We start from the raw sequence: 16,875 nt of genomic DNA, 5'->3' as shown, positions 1-16,875 counted from the left end.
GATGGATTTCAGAAAGCCCTGTTCTTATTTTCTGAATTATCAAAGTGGTGAAGACATTACCATGTTTTGATTGATGGTCTAAGAACAGCAGCAGCCCTTGTCAAACTTAATTATAGGGGGTAGAAAGAATTATGAAAGGTATAGGATAAGGACGCATTCCAGAGAATCAAAAAAGTTTTGAGTTTAAAACAACCTAACATTTTACTAAGAAACTAGTACATTCAGTGTAGGTACAGTTAACTCTGTGTGGTTTTTCCTACATAAATTAAGGGTCAGGAATCTAGGTTGGTCTGATCCCACTACATCACTGATAACTAAAGCACCTTAATAAGACTTTTAACATTAAAAAACAACTATGGAATACAAAATGAAATACGCACTATCTGCTACAGTGTTGCCTTTTGTCCTGTGTAAGAGCAAGTCAAGAACTGCCAAGTGGCTTTCCTTCTACAAAGTTCACCTCTCTGGGGTTATAGATGTGTTAATTAGCTAGGTGGTGGGAATCCTTTCATAGTGTGTACCTACAGCAAATCACAATGTACACTTTAAATATCTTACAGTTTTGTCAATTATATCTCAGTAATACCGGGGAAAAATAAGTTCACGTCTCTAGGTACCTGACTTGAAGTTCAAGGTTTTGTAAAAAATAATTTGTACAAAGTGAAGATTACTGACTTAACTACATCAGGGGCTTCCAGCTGGTCTCTAACCTCCTGACTGAAGAGTCAGAAGGGAGCTTAGTCTCCCATCCCCGGAGCCTTCACGTCCACTTAAAGCTGAGTCACTGAGCAGAAACCAGAAACTATGTTGCTACAGGCCCTGCCAGTGTTCTTTTCATGGACTGGTATCATCTCTGTAGAGAGATCACCACCAATAGGGTTCCCCAGGATTCATGAAGGCTTTGTTTTTAATACCACTGGACAGGGAGATGGAAACCAGGGTTCCACTTCTAGCTCTGCCTTGGCACTTGTCAGTTATAGCTGTGTGACTTCAAACAGGTCACTTGGCCTCTCTGAGCTTCACCTATAAAATGAGGTTGAATTGCACGAATCTTTAGATAACGCATGTGAAAGCACTTAGCATGCCTCTTAGTGCACAGTTGGTGTGCCAAAAATGTTTGTTTCCTCCGTACTAAACTATGCTGAGGCTGAAAAATTCTAAGATGTAATAATTCCTTGATTTCCAAGATGGCCATCACTATATTCAATAAACGAATGTATGTTAACTGATCCTAGGTAGAAACCATGAGGCTCAGATCCAGTCCTCAAGGAAGTAATCATTTATTAGGGGCAATAGGATATACTCAATAAAGATGATTGCTCTTAAGTTCCAAAAAGGACCAAATTCAACGGCAGTTCAGAGTTAACAGAAAATTTTTGGCTACAAGGAAACTTGGAAGTATTCATGGAAGAAAGAACACTTGAGCTCTTTCTAAAATGCTACAGAATGCTGAGATTTGGACAGGTGGAGACTAGAAGGTTTGGGGATGAAGACATCCCAGGTTTGGGGAATGACATGGAGATGGGCAAGTGCAAAGTGTGTCTGCAGCCGCCCAGTTTGAGTGAAGTATGCAGAAGACTGTTGGGAGATAAGGGTGAAAAAATGTGACCTGGGAAACAGGCCACAGAAGACCTCTGAGCACTTAACTGGGGACTTTTAGCTTTTATGCTGTAAGCAACCAAGAGTTATTAGATCATAACCTGTTGCTGTGCTGGGGCTAAATTAATCTTGATATCACTGGGAGGGCAGTGGGGCAACCAGAGGCAGGGAAGTCAGCACAGAGGCTCCTCGCTCCCTTGTGGGGAGGCCGTGGGACCATCAACGACTCGGGCACGCCATAGACTAAATGTATTTTAGGGCTTTTAGCAAGAGACTGTACAAGTTGGTGATCTGTACTTAAGGGAACATATTATTACTTTTTTTTTTTTTTAATGGGAAGGAGCTCTTAAATTTATGTTATGACCTGGCCTTAGAGTACAAAGAAAAGCCATGGAGAATGTGACACAGACCAAAGACCTGAATTCAGGGGATGGTGAGAGCAATGACAAATGAAAGACACTGGGCCGCATGAGGGAAATATCAACAGGGCTTGGCCTGATTAACTGCACGGGGTAAAGGAGAAAAGTCCAGAACTGAAGTTCTGAGTCTGAATGATGATGCGATAGCAGTAACAATACGGAGTAAATTCATAAAAATTGTAGTTTTTGAAACTGAGTCATTTTGTTGTTTAAAACCAGTTCTGCCCAAGTCAACAGTGCAGTTCATCTGTCATATTTCTGTTTATAGCTACATGTCTAACATATAAATATTTTATAGTTCATTCCTAAGTAGTAGGAAAAATGAGGGGTTTCTATTTAAGTGGAAGACTCCATCTTAGAGATTAAGTATGTCTGTCTGGTGACACTACAGAATACTAAGCAAGCTGTTCTCACAAGATGCAGGTAGAGCACTTCCAAAAGGCAAAAGATCACTTCTACAAAGTTAATGCCATGTAAACAGTAAAAACAAGAAGTACAAAAGAAACATTAAATAAAAGATTTTGCTTTTATTTAAAATAAAATGCATTTATACAGTCTTTAAACCATGGATTATTGAACAATACTGGTAATCTACCCCCTCCCTGGCACCCTTTTGGGCTACGTGAGCTAGGAATTTTCTGACTAGCACCAATGCGGATTGTAACAGCGCAACAGACTAGAACACAGCCAGTCCAGGCATTCGAGTTAAGGACACTGTGGCAAATCATGACTATAATGAAGTCATCCTTAATTTAGCAGATATTAAAACTGCACATTAATTATATTTTAAAGAGCATTTAATTAATTGCAAAGATGCAACATCCAAGCCATTTGCTAGTTGTGAGTAGTTTTTTAAAAAACTGTACAATCTTATAAAATTTGTGTTTGTACATTAGTTACACAAAATGCATACTTCATAGACCTTTACTTCATATTGTAATGCAAAGGTTGCATATTTTAGGCAGACAGTGAATATGCTGGTGAATACTAAAAGTGTTGTAATACAATATGGTGTAAAAATAAAAACACAAGACAATATACATACATGCTTATTCAAGGACAAAAACAAACCAGGCATGACGACTAACAGCTATTTCCTTCAAGATCAAACAACGACAGTATTAAATATCAGGCACCTTCTGCAGGCCTGATTTATTTGGGGGGGGGGGTTGGGAGCAGACAGACGACAAATGGCGACCAGAAGTATAGGCTGTTTGAAAAATACGAGGTCAAATTAAACATACATTAAAACACATGCATTAAACATGATAAATAGACTTCATATAGTTTAAGCCCTGGATAGCTTTAAAGTAGATGGCTTGAGTTTCTTACATACAGTTTGGCTAGCTTGAATCAGTGATGTTTTGTTTCTGACTTGCCCACTACTTGTTGTCAATTCATGGCCCTAAGGAACGTGTGCCATATTCAAGTCCATACATTGTATCATGACAGCGATTAATAGTCGTGCTTGTTAGTGCACAGATTAACTGGTCTGGTAAGGCAAAGATGTTTTCATGATAAAATAATAAATTTCAAGCTTACTTTATTAAGCAGCATATAACAAACAGCTTTTAAACTTAAATAACTGTTATGGCCATGGAGCTTCATTACACAGCGTTTCTGTTCACACCCAACCACTGGTAAGTTTGTAGAACATCTCTTCATCTAAACTCTCATTTTGGTCTTTTGCACGTGTTGAGAGAAATATGTAGCCACCAATGAATTCATGAACCACTTTGCAATCTACTTCAGTACAAATGAAGGACAATCGTACTTCATCTGCAAACTCTACAGTGACCTAGAACAAAGACAGAGAACGATCAGTCCCTGCAAAACTCCAGATGGTTGGGTCCAAGTGAAGCTACTGCGCTTAAGGTCTGTCCTTATCACAAAATACTTGCTGGTCCTCAAATATTTTTTTAATCCTAAACTAATAATGCCTTTAAGTCCAAAAGCATAACTAAAGTTTACTAGCCTCTCCCCTCCTCCTTTTTAGTTTTCTTGTTCTGAAAAGGAAGACTGAATGCAAGGGGGCTTAGGTCATTAGGTTCCCAAATGGTCTCTGGTGATTCAATTAATGAGAATGTCTCTCTTGAAGTCCTGGGAGAAAACCTACTTCCTGTGTTTAATATCTGCTTTAGATATTTAACCTTTAGGTTTCATGTTTGAATATTTCAGAAATACAAGGTTCTATGAAGTAACTGAAATCGATACAACAAACCCAGCGACCCTAAAACAGATGACTTACTAGTAAAAACATCCTGTTTATTTTAAATGATAATCATGTACTCCAAGGCTAGGGGCAGCATGATGTGCCAGGCTTTAGAGCCCTAAGTATCCCAGTTTGAATCCTGATTCTGTTACTAAGTGTGTGGTCATGGACAGTGACGGCCCTCAGTCCTCTAAATTCTAGCGTCCTCATTTGTCAAGTGGGGATAATCCATCAACCTTACAGGGCTGAGGTGAGGTTTAGAATATGGTACAAATATAAAACATCTAGTATCATGCCTGGCACAGGCATTCAATAAAGAGTAGCTGCTACTTATCTAAAGAGAAATATTTACCTATTTATCCGTTATAGAAAGATAACCTTAAAGATGAGGCAATAGTGTAACGTATAATTATGTTCTTAGAATTTAATATCTAGGCTAGTTATGAAATAGGCAAGTTTAAGTAGGAAATGAATAGAATTTATCGGCCTTTTTCTTCTTAATTCATTCATTTTTAGCAGACGGACTACATATGCATTCAAGTAGCATAGTTACAGCTTACCATTTTTATTTCCCAGTTTACATTCCACTGTTTCATGTTGCTGAAACGCCAGGTTTTAATTGCATCTCCTGTGCTGGCGTCCATCCTAATCAGTCTGTTGTATGCAATTCCAATAAGTTCTTCTTTTTTGCCCCCTTGGAATCTACAGCATTAAAAACATAAATAAATGTTTTAAAACATGTTGGGGGTGGGAGGGGGACATGTTGGTCTGTTTTTCTTCAAGACACGTGTGTTTTAATTCTAAAAAAAGTGCTATTCTTGCACAAAACAGAAATGCAATCATTTTGAATTTTTGATGAAACAATTATAAGTATAGAAAATACATTCCAACATTCTTTAAATTTTACTGTGTAACAGGTTAATGGGTCTCAGGAGGTAGCTTTAAATGTTCAATTTCTAATTATATGAAGTAGATTAAGTAAAAAGGCACAGATTATGGTTTACACATAGGTGCTTAGTAGAACCACTGACCTTGCAATAAAGTGTGTGATGCCGAATTCTGGTAATGACTGCCAAGCTTGAATAAATCTCATCTTGGCTTCAATTAGACTCATCTGAGCTACATTCTGATGGGCCTCCAAGATTCTTGCTGTTATCTAAACATGATTAAACATCATCTTTACCATTAGATATTATTCTTTCATGGTAGAATCAAGGCAAAAAAGATTAAAACATTGAATTATGTGCCCCACCCAAAATTATGTATTGCAAGAGTTGGAATTAGAAAATATCTGAAGCTACATTTGGGAATTTTAGTAAAATAATGACTTTCCAAAATAAACCTCAATATATATTTTTTCTTAATTTTAGTTTCCATATGTCAAGAAACAGTGAACTATTAGGACTGCATAACTGCCATTCTTGAGACATATTCAAGTACACATACATATGATACTGCATTATAAAACTATATTTTCTAATCCTCATATACATGAGGGGTTTTAAATTCAGCACCAAGATAATATGATCAGAATGAGTACCTGGCATACAAGTTTCTAGCAGGAATAATATATATTTTTAGCAGCTTTAAAGTACTTGAAATCACTGTAATAACTTTAAAATTTTTCTAAAGGACTCATTAGAAAGGTTAATTTTTTAATTTAAATTATACTCACTTTGGGATGACTATTCCCTCAAAGAGTAGAAGGAAATTAATCCATGAGGGGAGATTGTAGCTAGGGCTTTAAATATTTTTAGTTATTTCTTTTCTTTTTCTTTCTTTCTTTTTTTTGTAAATATGGAGAACTTACCAAATCTCTTATATAGCCTGGCTGTAGATGGCAATGCGAGGAAAAGAAAAAGGAAGCAGAAAGAAAAAAAGGCAATCAGAAAAAATGGCAATGAAGCAAAGAAAAAGTTGCGGTAACCTGCAAACCAAAATTCCAGCCAAAAACCATGCAAAAAATTACTTTAGATGGAAACCAAGCAAAGTAAATGCAAGCATGAAAATGAAAATGAGAAAGCAGCGATTACTTTCCATTTAGAATACTGAGAAACACTTCCCATTATTTTAGATTGTTAAGTGTTACTAAAATTAAGGGTAGAAATTTGTAGGGAGAAAATTAAGAGCAAATAACCTTTCCCCCTTCATGTACCAGTTCTTACTGGTTAGGGTAAAAGCTAATGATTTTAGTAGCAAAATAAAAATTAATATTCAAAAGCCTTTAATGTTGTCTCATATTGAGTCAGATAATATGTCCATGCACCGCTTTTCAGAAATAAGTTGAAGGCATAAAATAAGTGCAGTGACCATACTGTTTTCTTATTTACACAAGAAAAGCAAATCCCTCAATTACCATCTGTTTTTTGCATCCTTTTTCCTGGAAGGGAAAATAAAAATATGCCATACACTACAGTAGGAGTGGTGGCTATAAACATATTGGTCCATTTCAATTTGGATTAACATGGATAAGACGTAGAACAATTCTTTCCTTTAAAATGTTAAAATCCAGTTTGGGAGACATCTATGTAAAAAATATCCATAGCAAATTTAATTAATATATAGTTTTTAGGAATTAAAGTAGATTAACTATAACAAAGGCTATATTGATGGACCCAAAGACTTTATGCCCTGGTAGGGCTGAATGACCCCATGGCCTGCACGTCTTAGACCTACCTGAGCCCGGAGTGCCACTGGATCATACAGTTTAACAAACAATTACTGAGCAATATGTCCAACGACTAGTACACACCTGACACAACTAAACTAAACTCAGCACTTACTAGGTGTCAGGGCAATAATATGACTCAACCTCCAAGGAGAACTCAAAAAGAATGTGCATTTGATAAGATGCCAATGTGGAAGACAGGGCTAGAAAGATCCTTAATCTCAGACCACACACATACTGCCATCCTGCCAGTTAAAGACAGTCACACATTCTCTGTTCGCAAGAGAATTTTCAGCTGACATCTATTCAAGAACTCACCAACAGAAAAGTACCTTTTTAAAGCAAAAACTATCATTTTAAAGGCTTCTGAGAAAACAATACCTGTCTGACAACTAAACCAACATTTGGCAGTCTTCACAATTATACTTTAAGATCTTTTTTTCCTAATACCTGATAGTGAAATGAGATTGCTAAAGATCTGAAACTATTCATTGACTTTGAAGGCAAATGAATCCACTTTTAGAAACAAGTCTCTTTATAAATAATTTTTAAATGAATTAACTAAGAATAAAAAATGAAATTAGAACTCGATTCACTTTCCCTTTTTAACTTACAATCTACATTCCACAAAGCTCCCCAGGGCTGCATTTCCTCCATTCCTCACTACTCCCACTCCATATGACCGTGGGACAGACCATTTCCATGCAGTTTACACAACCTCTGCAACTTAAAGATGAATACTTGGTGATTAAAACTTCTGAACATTTCTAGCTAAGTGATTTCATATCCATATGATAAAGACTGTATTTAAAGTTAAGAATTAGTAAGTGTTCTGGATACATCACTGGGCCTTTCCAGTAATGTTTTAAAATTACTCCTTAACAAAAATAAAAATGAAACTAGATAAAAATGAAGTATTTATTTCAAAGTTCTTCTTCACTCCCCTCCTAAACTGGAACCTTTTCCTTTTATGGCATGATGCTGGGTGTAGAGAATACTGGGGGCTATCCCAAGTGAAACTCCCCTGGCAAAGAACCTTTTACGTTGTACCAAAGAACCTTTTTCCTAAATAGCAATCCTCTTATGGTATTGATTTCCAGTAAAGGAATTCTAGACAGACGGAACAAAAGCAGTAAGTTTCAATGAAAATTTACCAAACTTTGTCACATTACGCAAATGTTGCCTAGGTTTTGCCTGTTAATGTTAAGAAAAGACGATGTTCAACGTGGACTCTATCTACCCTCGTAAAGTTTATTTCCAAAGCTGAAAAAGTCAATTTTGACAGCAAGAAGAGTCATCACAGATTTGGTTGGGAAATGCTGGCTGTGCTTTATATCAGACTTACTTTATATAAGGAATAAAGCTGCATGAATTAAGGAACACAATGCAGTAAGACCATATTCAATTTCCTGAAAGAACATCCTGTTAGCAGAGTGATTTCCTCAGGCTGTTTAGAATAAATATGCTCCCAATATTCCACCTCATTATCTTTCATATTAAAATAATAAGGCTTTTCTTAAACGACCAATTTAAACTGACTGAAAGCTATTTATTTCTTATTTTATGTTTTAACCACCTGATACGAAATTAAGACTACCAATTAAAATGAAAAAGTTGGGTTTAAGAGGGGGAAGCTAAAGTATATGTAGAAAGTTAATAAAACAAATCAGCAGAAAATAGCAGATGAAGTAAAATGAATCAAGTACCTGCTTGTTCTTGTACTTTTTTAGATAGCGAGGGGACACCAAACATTCAGGATTTATATCGGTTGTGATCTGCTCTGGTATTAACTGAGGATCTGGATTTAAATGCTGCATCTTCAGAAAGGAAAGAATATTTTGAACTTCTAAGTTATAGGAACTGTCCGCCATGGTCTTGCCTTTGGAGGCCAACCTGCAGGCTGCCATCCAGTGTGCATACTGTTTTTCCTGTTGAAAAGAAATACTGAGGTTTGAAATCTATCCCATGATGGGGTCCTTTGAGTATAAAATATAAGAATGAATGGTCAACTCACTACGTAAGGAAGCAAAGAACACTGAGTTTTACTTTTAATCAGAAAACTTACATTGTCACAACGAAGCCAGATTTCATTCATGCCCTCTGCAACTGGAATGAGGAGTTTAATGTTAAATTTTTGGCCTGAAATGTTCACATCTGGGGTAACTTCACACCCTGTAGTAAAAAAATTATTAAAATGATCAAATTTACTCTTAAGAAATCCCAAGCCAATATAGGTAGCCCTCATTTTATGCCATCTTAACATGTTGAATTTGCTGTCGTGGAATCTATAAATCAGGGAATAAATTCTTTATGCTCAGTAATTTTGTCCGGGGGTGGAGCAAAGAATCAGATCTATATAATATACAAGAGATTTAACTGCACAGAGTTTGTGGCCCTTGATTGAGAAGAGAAGCAAAGAGTCCTATTAAAAGGATATTTTACCAAAAACACTTGCACTCCATCCCACAAGTTTTATATGTATTGTTTTAGTATCATTCAGTTCTTTGAATCTTAAGTTATTTGGGATTTTTTCCCTAGGTTTCTAAATGTACAGGGATTTTTAAATATCTTTCTATAATTAAATCCTAACTTAATTGTGTTTGGGTCAGAATAAATGACTTTTATGATGCTTTTAAAAAAAGGCATGTTTCGGGTGGATTACCCAGTTTGAGCTAGAGTCCTATCATAAGGGCCTCCTTAGGACCCCACTGCTCCCTAACTCAACTGCTCTCCTCTCCTATTCCTGTGTGGAAGCAAGAAGCTTAATGGCACAGGGGAGGGGAGGCACAGGATCTCCTGATTCAACTGAATGCTCCTGGGCACAGGCCTCCTTCCAAAACTTCAGGGTGTTGGAATACTTAACAAGTAGTTCGATTCAGAGGGTGATCATTTGAACAAAAATAGTTTCTTAAGCATTTCTTTGTACATATGAGAAATTAACTGTAAGCACAATATATTAGAAGTCCATCTGGTATAGAAGGTAACATAAACTTATATACATGGGAAGTCAGTATGAAAATAAGTGGCATGCAGAATTTCACTCTACTGGCAAGTTTTCAGGAATACATACATTTATGGATTATAAAAATCCATGTAATCAACTCTGTTAACCATGAGCTGGTGGCTTTACAGAAGAGAACACAGATTTATTGAATGTATATACCCAGTTAGATAACGGGACAATGGTCAGCATAAATTAGTAACCAGTATAATATAGTGAAGAAGAGCTCTGCAAGCAGACAGATTTGGGTTCCAGACGCTTCTCAACCACTTCATAATCATGTCCAATTTATTTATGCCAAATATCCTGACCTTAAACTCGACCTCACAGGGATGCTGTAGGATCAATAAGATAATGAAGATGTCAAAGCTCCCTAAAGAGTATTCCAAGTGTTAGTACTTAGGTCATGTCACCCTCAAAACGTGTTAAGACCATCCAGTAGGCTCTATGAGGAAGAATGTAAACTGTTAGCAGGGCCTGCTGTTGCCTTTCTCCTTGTACTGGAGCAACTTCTCCCGGCACAGAGAGTACAAGGAACAAGATAATAAACCTCTATGTATCTATCACACAAAAAGAACATATGTTTAAATTGTCATTTTTTTTCCCCATCACATAAATGTTTTAAGTATCATATAAAAGAAACACAACATGTCAGATAAAGGAGAGATCCTCTCCTCTCCAGAATTAACTTCAATCATTAATTTGATGGACTTCTCCCCTCTTTGCTTTCTTTTTAGAATATTTACTCCACATAAACAGCTACCACATTAACTCCTATACAGTCATTAGAAACAATTAGGAAGTTGTGTGGCAATATGTTTAACCTGCAAAGTTAAAACAAAGAGATGTCTGAAGATACACAATCTTTGCCACAAATTTCATTAATCATGCAAGTAGATTTAAAGTACGCAAGCCCATAATAATTAGACCTCTTTTTAAAGTAAAATGCCAAAAAAAACTAAAAAAGGAGAGACCAAGCGAGTGGTAACTCAGGCACTAGTGTAAGCACAGAGGCACTCAGTAGCCACATTTCAGACAGTATTCACCCCATGCCTCCTCCAAGCACAGGCTACCTGCTTCCACGGTAACATGCTGGACCTCACTGTAACCCAATTACTAGTTCTCTGAAGCAGTAAATGCAAACAGCCCACTCTGATCACAATCTTCCATTGAGAGACCCAATCCTGTGACCCCATCACTTTCTCCCCATCATGTTTCCACCTCTTCCTTCTCTGCAGTCCAGCCTGGACCCCGCTGCACCAGCTGTCACCTCCAACTCCCCAGACTCACTGTCTTTCCATTACACACACTCAGCAAACCCTTAACCCTAGCTCAACCCAGCCATCTACCACTTACTTGCCTCTGCTCTGGCTGCTGAGCACTCTATGAGGGAAAAGGGGGAGAAGAAAAAAAATCACAAAACTGAGCAGATCAGTTTCACCAGAAATTCGTAAATTCCCAACCTTAGCCTGCCCCTTGACACTGGCAAGCCTTCTGTGTTAGCAGACATTCTCAACAATGTTTATTTCACATCTTCTCAGGCCTCCTATGCCACTCACTCTCAGGGGACAACCTCACATGTTACTTTCCCAAGAAGACGAAAGCCATCAAAAGTGAGGTGCCCCAACTTCCTGCCACCAAAGCAGATAAACCTGGCTGCCCTTGCTTCCACACAGTGGAAGAGGTGTCTCTCCTCCCAAGGCTCTTACATCCGAGTGGGCTGAATTTTCTACCACCCGTCAGGAGCCTTGCTCCATCACAGAGATCTTCTCCTCCCACCTCCCTTCCTTTCCTTCTACTGTGACATTTCCATCAGCATTTAACTTCCTTGAGTCTCTCATCTTAAACCATAAAACGCCTCTCTCCTCTACCTTATACCTCTCTCTTCTATTACTGCCCTCTTTCCTCCTTCTCTGTCACAGATAAGGTTCATCCAAAAGCTATCTTTGTTTCCTATTTACCTCTCAATGACTGTACTTTGGCTCCCATACTTAAAAGCCCATTGAAATCTGCTGAATCTGTTCTTAATCAAGGTTACTAACCACCTCCATGTAGCTAAATCCTATGGAGGCTTAATCTTACTTTTCTGTAGCATCTGACACTATTCACTACACTGTCCTTTTCGAAACACCTTTTACCTTAACTTCCATCATGCCTCATTTCCATGGTCTTCCTATATATTATTTTTTGTGGTTTATATCCCTTGCAAGTTCCTCCTCCTCTAATCTGCCCTGTCCCTTAAACATGGGTGTCCTGCAAGGTTCTGCTCTTAGCCTTTTCATATTGTAGACAACTATTCCAATGGCTACATCTACCATTAATACTAACTGCTACCACATTGCTATCTGCAGCATGGATCTCGCCCGTGCTCCAAACAGATATCCCACCGGCACCTCAAATTTAAAATAACCCAATTAAATTAAGCTCATCTTCCTCCCCAAACTCATCTCTTCTATATTCTCAATCTCAATACCACCCTATCCACCCAGCTACACAAGCCAGAATCAAGTCCCTCCCCGAGCCTCTCCCAGGTCAATCACCCAGTCTGTTGATCGAACTTCCTCAGAATCTGATGAAGTTGCGCCCTTTTCTCCACCCATATTGATAAACGTAATTTGGATCACTATCACTGCTCTAAAATTACTCCTCTACACTGTAGCCAACATAAGTATGATAGATCCCATCATTTTCATAATAATCTTTCAGTGTCACTTCATTGCTGCCAGTTTAAAAAACTTAACAATTTTATCCTCCAATTCCTGCCAATTTCTTCTGCTATTACCTCTCATAGTTAGCAGGAATGGACTCGACAGCTAATAAGGAAGGGTTCATCCTCCCCGCTTAAACTCCATATTCCGGAAGCACAACCCGCCCTGTGACAGCGGATGCTTCTCTCCCCGCATCTGCACACCAGTCTCTTTTACCAACTCTCCTCCTTCCTTCCACAGATCACAATTTTCTCTTTTGGATCGTAACTGTGACATTATTTCCCCCATGAAGTCTCTCCTAATTCTCTCCAATGTCACTGAAGACTAACTGGTACAGCACCCTTACCTCTTTGCTCCTCTAATCTCTTACTTTTTAAAGTACTATTTACTGCCCGAATTGTAGCTGTTTATCTCCTGACATGCTCTAAAACATCTTGAAGGATGCGACTGTAATCTGTTCTTGCTCCTGTCTCTAGTACCTGGCACAGTTCATGGCAGGAGATCAATCAGCATCTGCTGAACTGCACTTTTTTTTTTTTTTTTTTTTAATTTGCTGTACACGGGCCTCTCACTGCTGTGGCCTCTCCCGTTGCGGAGCACAGGCTCCGGACGCGCAGGCTCAGCGGCCATGGCTCACGGGCCCAGCCGCTCCGCGGCACGTGGGATCCTCCCGGACCGGGGCACGAACCCGCGTCCCCTGCATCGCCAGGCGGACTCTCAACCACTGCGCCACCAGGGAAGCCCTGAACTGCACTTTTTAGAACTGTGCATTTTAGATATCTTAGGGGCCTTAGAGAGCATCCAGTTCAACACTCTTATTACTCAGAGGAAGATACTAAGGTCCAGATAGGCTACTTTTCCAAAATCGCAGAGCAGAACAGAATCTAGGCCATTTGATTTAGTTTACTGGCAGAGCAGAATCTAGGCCATTTGATTCTTAGTCTAGTGTTACCTTCACCAGTGTGATGTGCTAGAAAAGTGCTCCTTGGGAGGACTTGGGAGAAGTGGGATTAGGACACCCTGTAGGCTGTTCTCCATACCGGGACTTAACTTCTCAGTTATAGAAGGAGAAGACTAAGGATGTAATAGGGACAGAGAAGACAGGGGCCAGAAAACAGATTAAGTCTCTAAATCAAGAGTGGACAATTGCAGCTGGTCCTGAGCAGCTACAAAGGGAAGCAAGAGGACAGCTGCAATAGATTTTGAGAGTAAAAAATAATGGTAAAGACTCAAAAGTTAAACTCGTGACTTAGAGAAAAAGACAGTGAGTCTAACTAAAAGTTTTAGGAAAATTACAGAATTTCAACACATGGGCACAGCGATCATCTACCCAGGGCAGAGGTCCTTCTATTTATTAAAATGTGTGTAACTACACAGCAATAGTTCGGATGACTACTGGGCAGAATAGAGATAGGGGAGAGATTTGGACATCATGTTGAAATATACTAAAAATATACTAATGCACAATTTACTAAGAAAAATTAAGAATACAGATCTACAGATGTAACTCCAGAGCCCGGAAGCACCTAACGCCTTTCTTAACTGCCTCTCCAACCCCTTAACTCAGGAATTCAAGTCTCACAAGAATGCATCTGGCTGGAATCTAAATCCCACTGGAAATGAGTCTGGAAGATGTATTTTAGTCTTGCAGCTTTGCTGTAAGGGAAGGCACAGTAGAAGGAGTGTGGAGCAGCGAGGAGCCAACCTGCCGCGTCCCCCACCAAGCATGCTGGGTGCCCGGGGCAGCGAGTGCTGGGGAGCCTGTGGAGAGCAGGCTTCCTGGAGGAAGTGGTATCTACACTGGAAGTGAGCTGGCAGTTTTAAGTAACGTCACCGCGAGTGAGAGGCTCATGAACAATCTGCAAGACCAGATGAAGGCTGCAGAGAATCACAGAAAGAGGCAGCAGGATGTCCTCCAGCCACAGAAGAACGAGACCAACCTGGAGAGGGAACTCTCCTACCACCTGAACCACTGCATCCAACAGATGAGAGTGGTGAAGGAGCAGTGTGAAGGACCAACAGAACTCACTAAAACCAAATGAAGCTGTAACTCCACAGACCTGAACAGAAAAAAAAAAAGACCAAAACCAGCAGCTCTGACCCTTGGCCAGGCTCAGTCTGGGCCACAGGAAGCAAGCCCACCACAGCTGCCACAGGACCGCAGAAACAGGTCCAGCAATGTGTGCCTCAAGTACCAGCCCCTGTTCTGAGACAGCTTTGGATCTGAAGAAATAAGAGGAAACCAATGAGATTCAGGTTGTCAGCTAGGAGGAGCCTCAGAGGGGTATCCTGGGGCTGCCCCAGGGGCCAGGACGAGAGCAGTGTTGATGACGACGAAAATGTGCAGGGAAGAGGTGTTGGGAAAGGGGAAGAACTCAGCTAAACCCTGCAGGTGGCTAACCCACTGGTGAGCCAGAAAACCAAGAGACTGGGGGCCTGAGCTGGACCAGCTTGTTAGCAGTGAAGGTCAGGAGGATGCTGATGAGGAAGGGAGACCCCAGCAAAAACTGGGAGGAGATGTGACTACAGCACAGATGAGAATGAGGCAGACCCTGAAAATTAAGTGGGCAGCTCCTGCAGAATGAGGAAAACCTAAACGTCCTAATACTGAAGAACAGAAAAGAGACATCATACATTTACTTGGGATAAAAGTACAATCACACACTTCAAGTGAGGACTGCACAGAGATTACAACAAAACATTCATGTGAAATTGAATACTAAACAAAAAAGTACCTAAAGCAGCTAAGAAACTAAAAAACTAAACAACTTTATCCCCCAGCAAAACAAAGTTTATTGAATATTAGCTAACAGATATTCCACCATCAATATTGGTCATTCCAAGGCTTTCCTTACCTCTTAGGTTCATCTGATGAGCTGGTGTGCCACTGGATTCTTCTTTGCTCTTATAGCAAGAAATAGATGTGTCTTTAAAGGTGCACCAGTACTGCTTGTAACCTTTTAGAGTCAGCTTTTTTGGCCTATGTGTCAAACAGAATTAGAAGGAAAAAAAAACACTTTTGAAATAACTTTATCAATGCTATGTTTTAGCAGCAAAGTTTCACAATGTTAAAAGTCTGAGACCAAGTTTTACATATGCTGAATTCAGTTCCCTTTTGGCCAGTGTGTTATATTCAATGTTGCTCTTACTGGATTTGCCCCTCCTTTCTCAATCTACTCAGGAAGATCTTACAGTGAGTGGGCAGAGGAAGACAGTAAGGCAAACATTCCAGTATTTCTGTCAGTTGTAGCTGTCCCTATCACTAGCAGGTCACATGGGAAGCATAGGAAAATAAAGGTGAAGTAAATGTCAATGATTGGAAGGTTCCTAGGTCCTGTAATTACCTGCAAGTTCATGATGTCCATAGGGCTGCCTTTGGAGCCTCTCTAAACAAGCAAGTTTACCTGGCAAGACTAAAGTGAGGGAAGTGCTTATCTCTCAGGCATGTATTCAGTGGTGACTTATCTCTCAGGCATGTATTCAGTGGTGACTTTAACTTGTCACTCCAATGTCAAACAGGAAGCATGAGGAAAAGTGCAGGTAGGTAAAAAAGGTGTGTAAAGGGAGAACAAAGTAGGGTAGGGAGCAGCATTTGAAATTGTGCCATTAGCTCAGAAATGTTACATATGTGGAGCTGCTATATGTTCACCTACAGTAAATGGTTTATTCCAAAATGGCTTTATATCTTATATTCCACATCACCTCCTTTCCTCTTTCTGCCTTAATGCCTAGCGCTCTTGATTCTGTGGAGTATGACTAGATCGACAGTTTAAAAGTCTAGATAAGATACACTGGAACCTTGTTATAAAATGTCCCATCACCAAATGAATAGAATTCAATAGATTCTGGGGCTCTAAACAAAGAAACAGCCACTGACAACAGCAGTTCATCATGTACTGCTTTCACCCAGACGGGACGCTTTATACTGATATGCCACTGTATGTTTCAGAATCTGTATGATGCAATCCATCTAGGTTTACACAATCTCCTCCCCCACCTTAAGGAAAATGTTTATCAGATAAAACAACTTAATAAGTACTGCAATTTTAATTTGGTAAAGATGGTTATTTTCCCTCATTTGCCAGAGTAAATTTCAAAAATGTGAACGTGGCTATAAAACTGACATTTATTCATTAATATTTGGAATTCCTCCCCTTTTGTACTTACTTGAAAACTTTAATATAGTCAGCAAGTTCAGGAATGGAAGTGATGTCCCCCTAGGAAAAGAATTAAATCATTTTTTTCTCATGAAAACAAAATCTGAAACT

The 16,875-nt window shown here is 39.2% G+C and overlaps 1 protein-coding gene across 1 annotated transcript in view; it reads right to left on the bottom strand.

The window, feature by feature from the left end:
• Nucleotides 1-2,530: 2,530 nt before the first annotated feature.
• The window catches only part of FERMT2 (FERM domain containing kindlin 2), a 71,546-nt gene continuing 57,201 nt past the window's right edge, over nt 2,531-16,875 (bottom strand). Inside the window, exons 9-15 of the mRNA XM_060004551.1 lie at nt 16,775-16,824; nt 15,463-15,587; nt 8,964-9,070; nt 8,605-8,826; nt 5,262-5,386; nt 4,791-4,932; nt 2,531-3,816 (exon numbers count right to left, since the gene is read on the bottom strand). Coding sequence (XP_059860534.1) covers nt 3,643-3,816; nt 4,791-4,932; nt 5,262-5,386; nt 8,605-8,826; nt 8,964-9,070; nt 15,463-15,587; nt 16,775-16,824 — 945 coding nt within the window. The 3' untranslated portion in view covers nt 2,531-3,642. The remainder of the gene's footprint in view (nt 3,817-4,790; nt 4,933-5,261; nt 5,387-8,604; nt 8,827-8,963; nt 9,071-15,462; nt 15,588-16,774; nt 16,825-16,875) is intronic.

Source organism: Delphinus delphis, chromosome 2 (genome assembly GCF_949987515.2).
Source record: "Delphinus delphis chromosome 2, mDelDel1.2, whole genome shotgun sequence".
NCBI classification, from domain to species: Eukaryota; Metazoa; Chordata; class Mammalia; order Artiodactyla; family Delphinidae; genus Delphinus; species Delphinus delphis.
The sequence above is the reverse complement of the archived record's forward strand: the minus strand, read 5'-3'. Positions and strand labels throughout refer to the sequence as shown.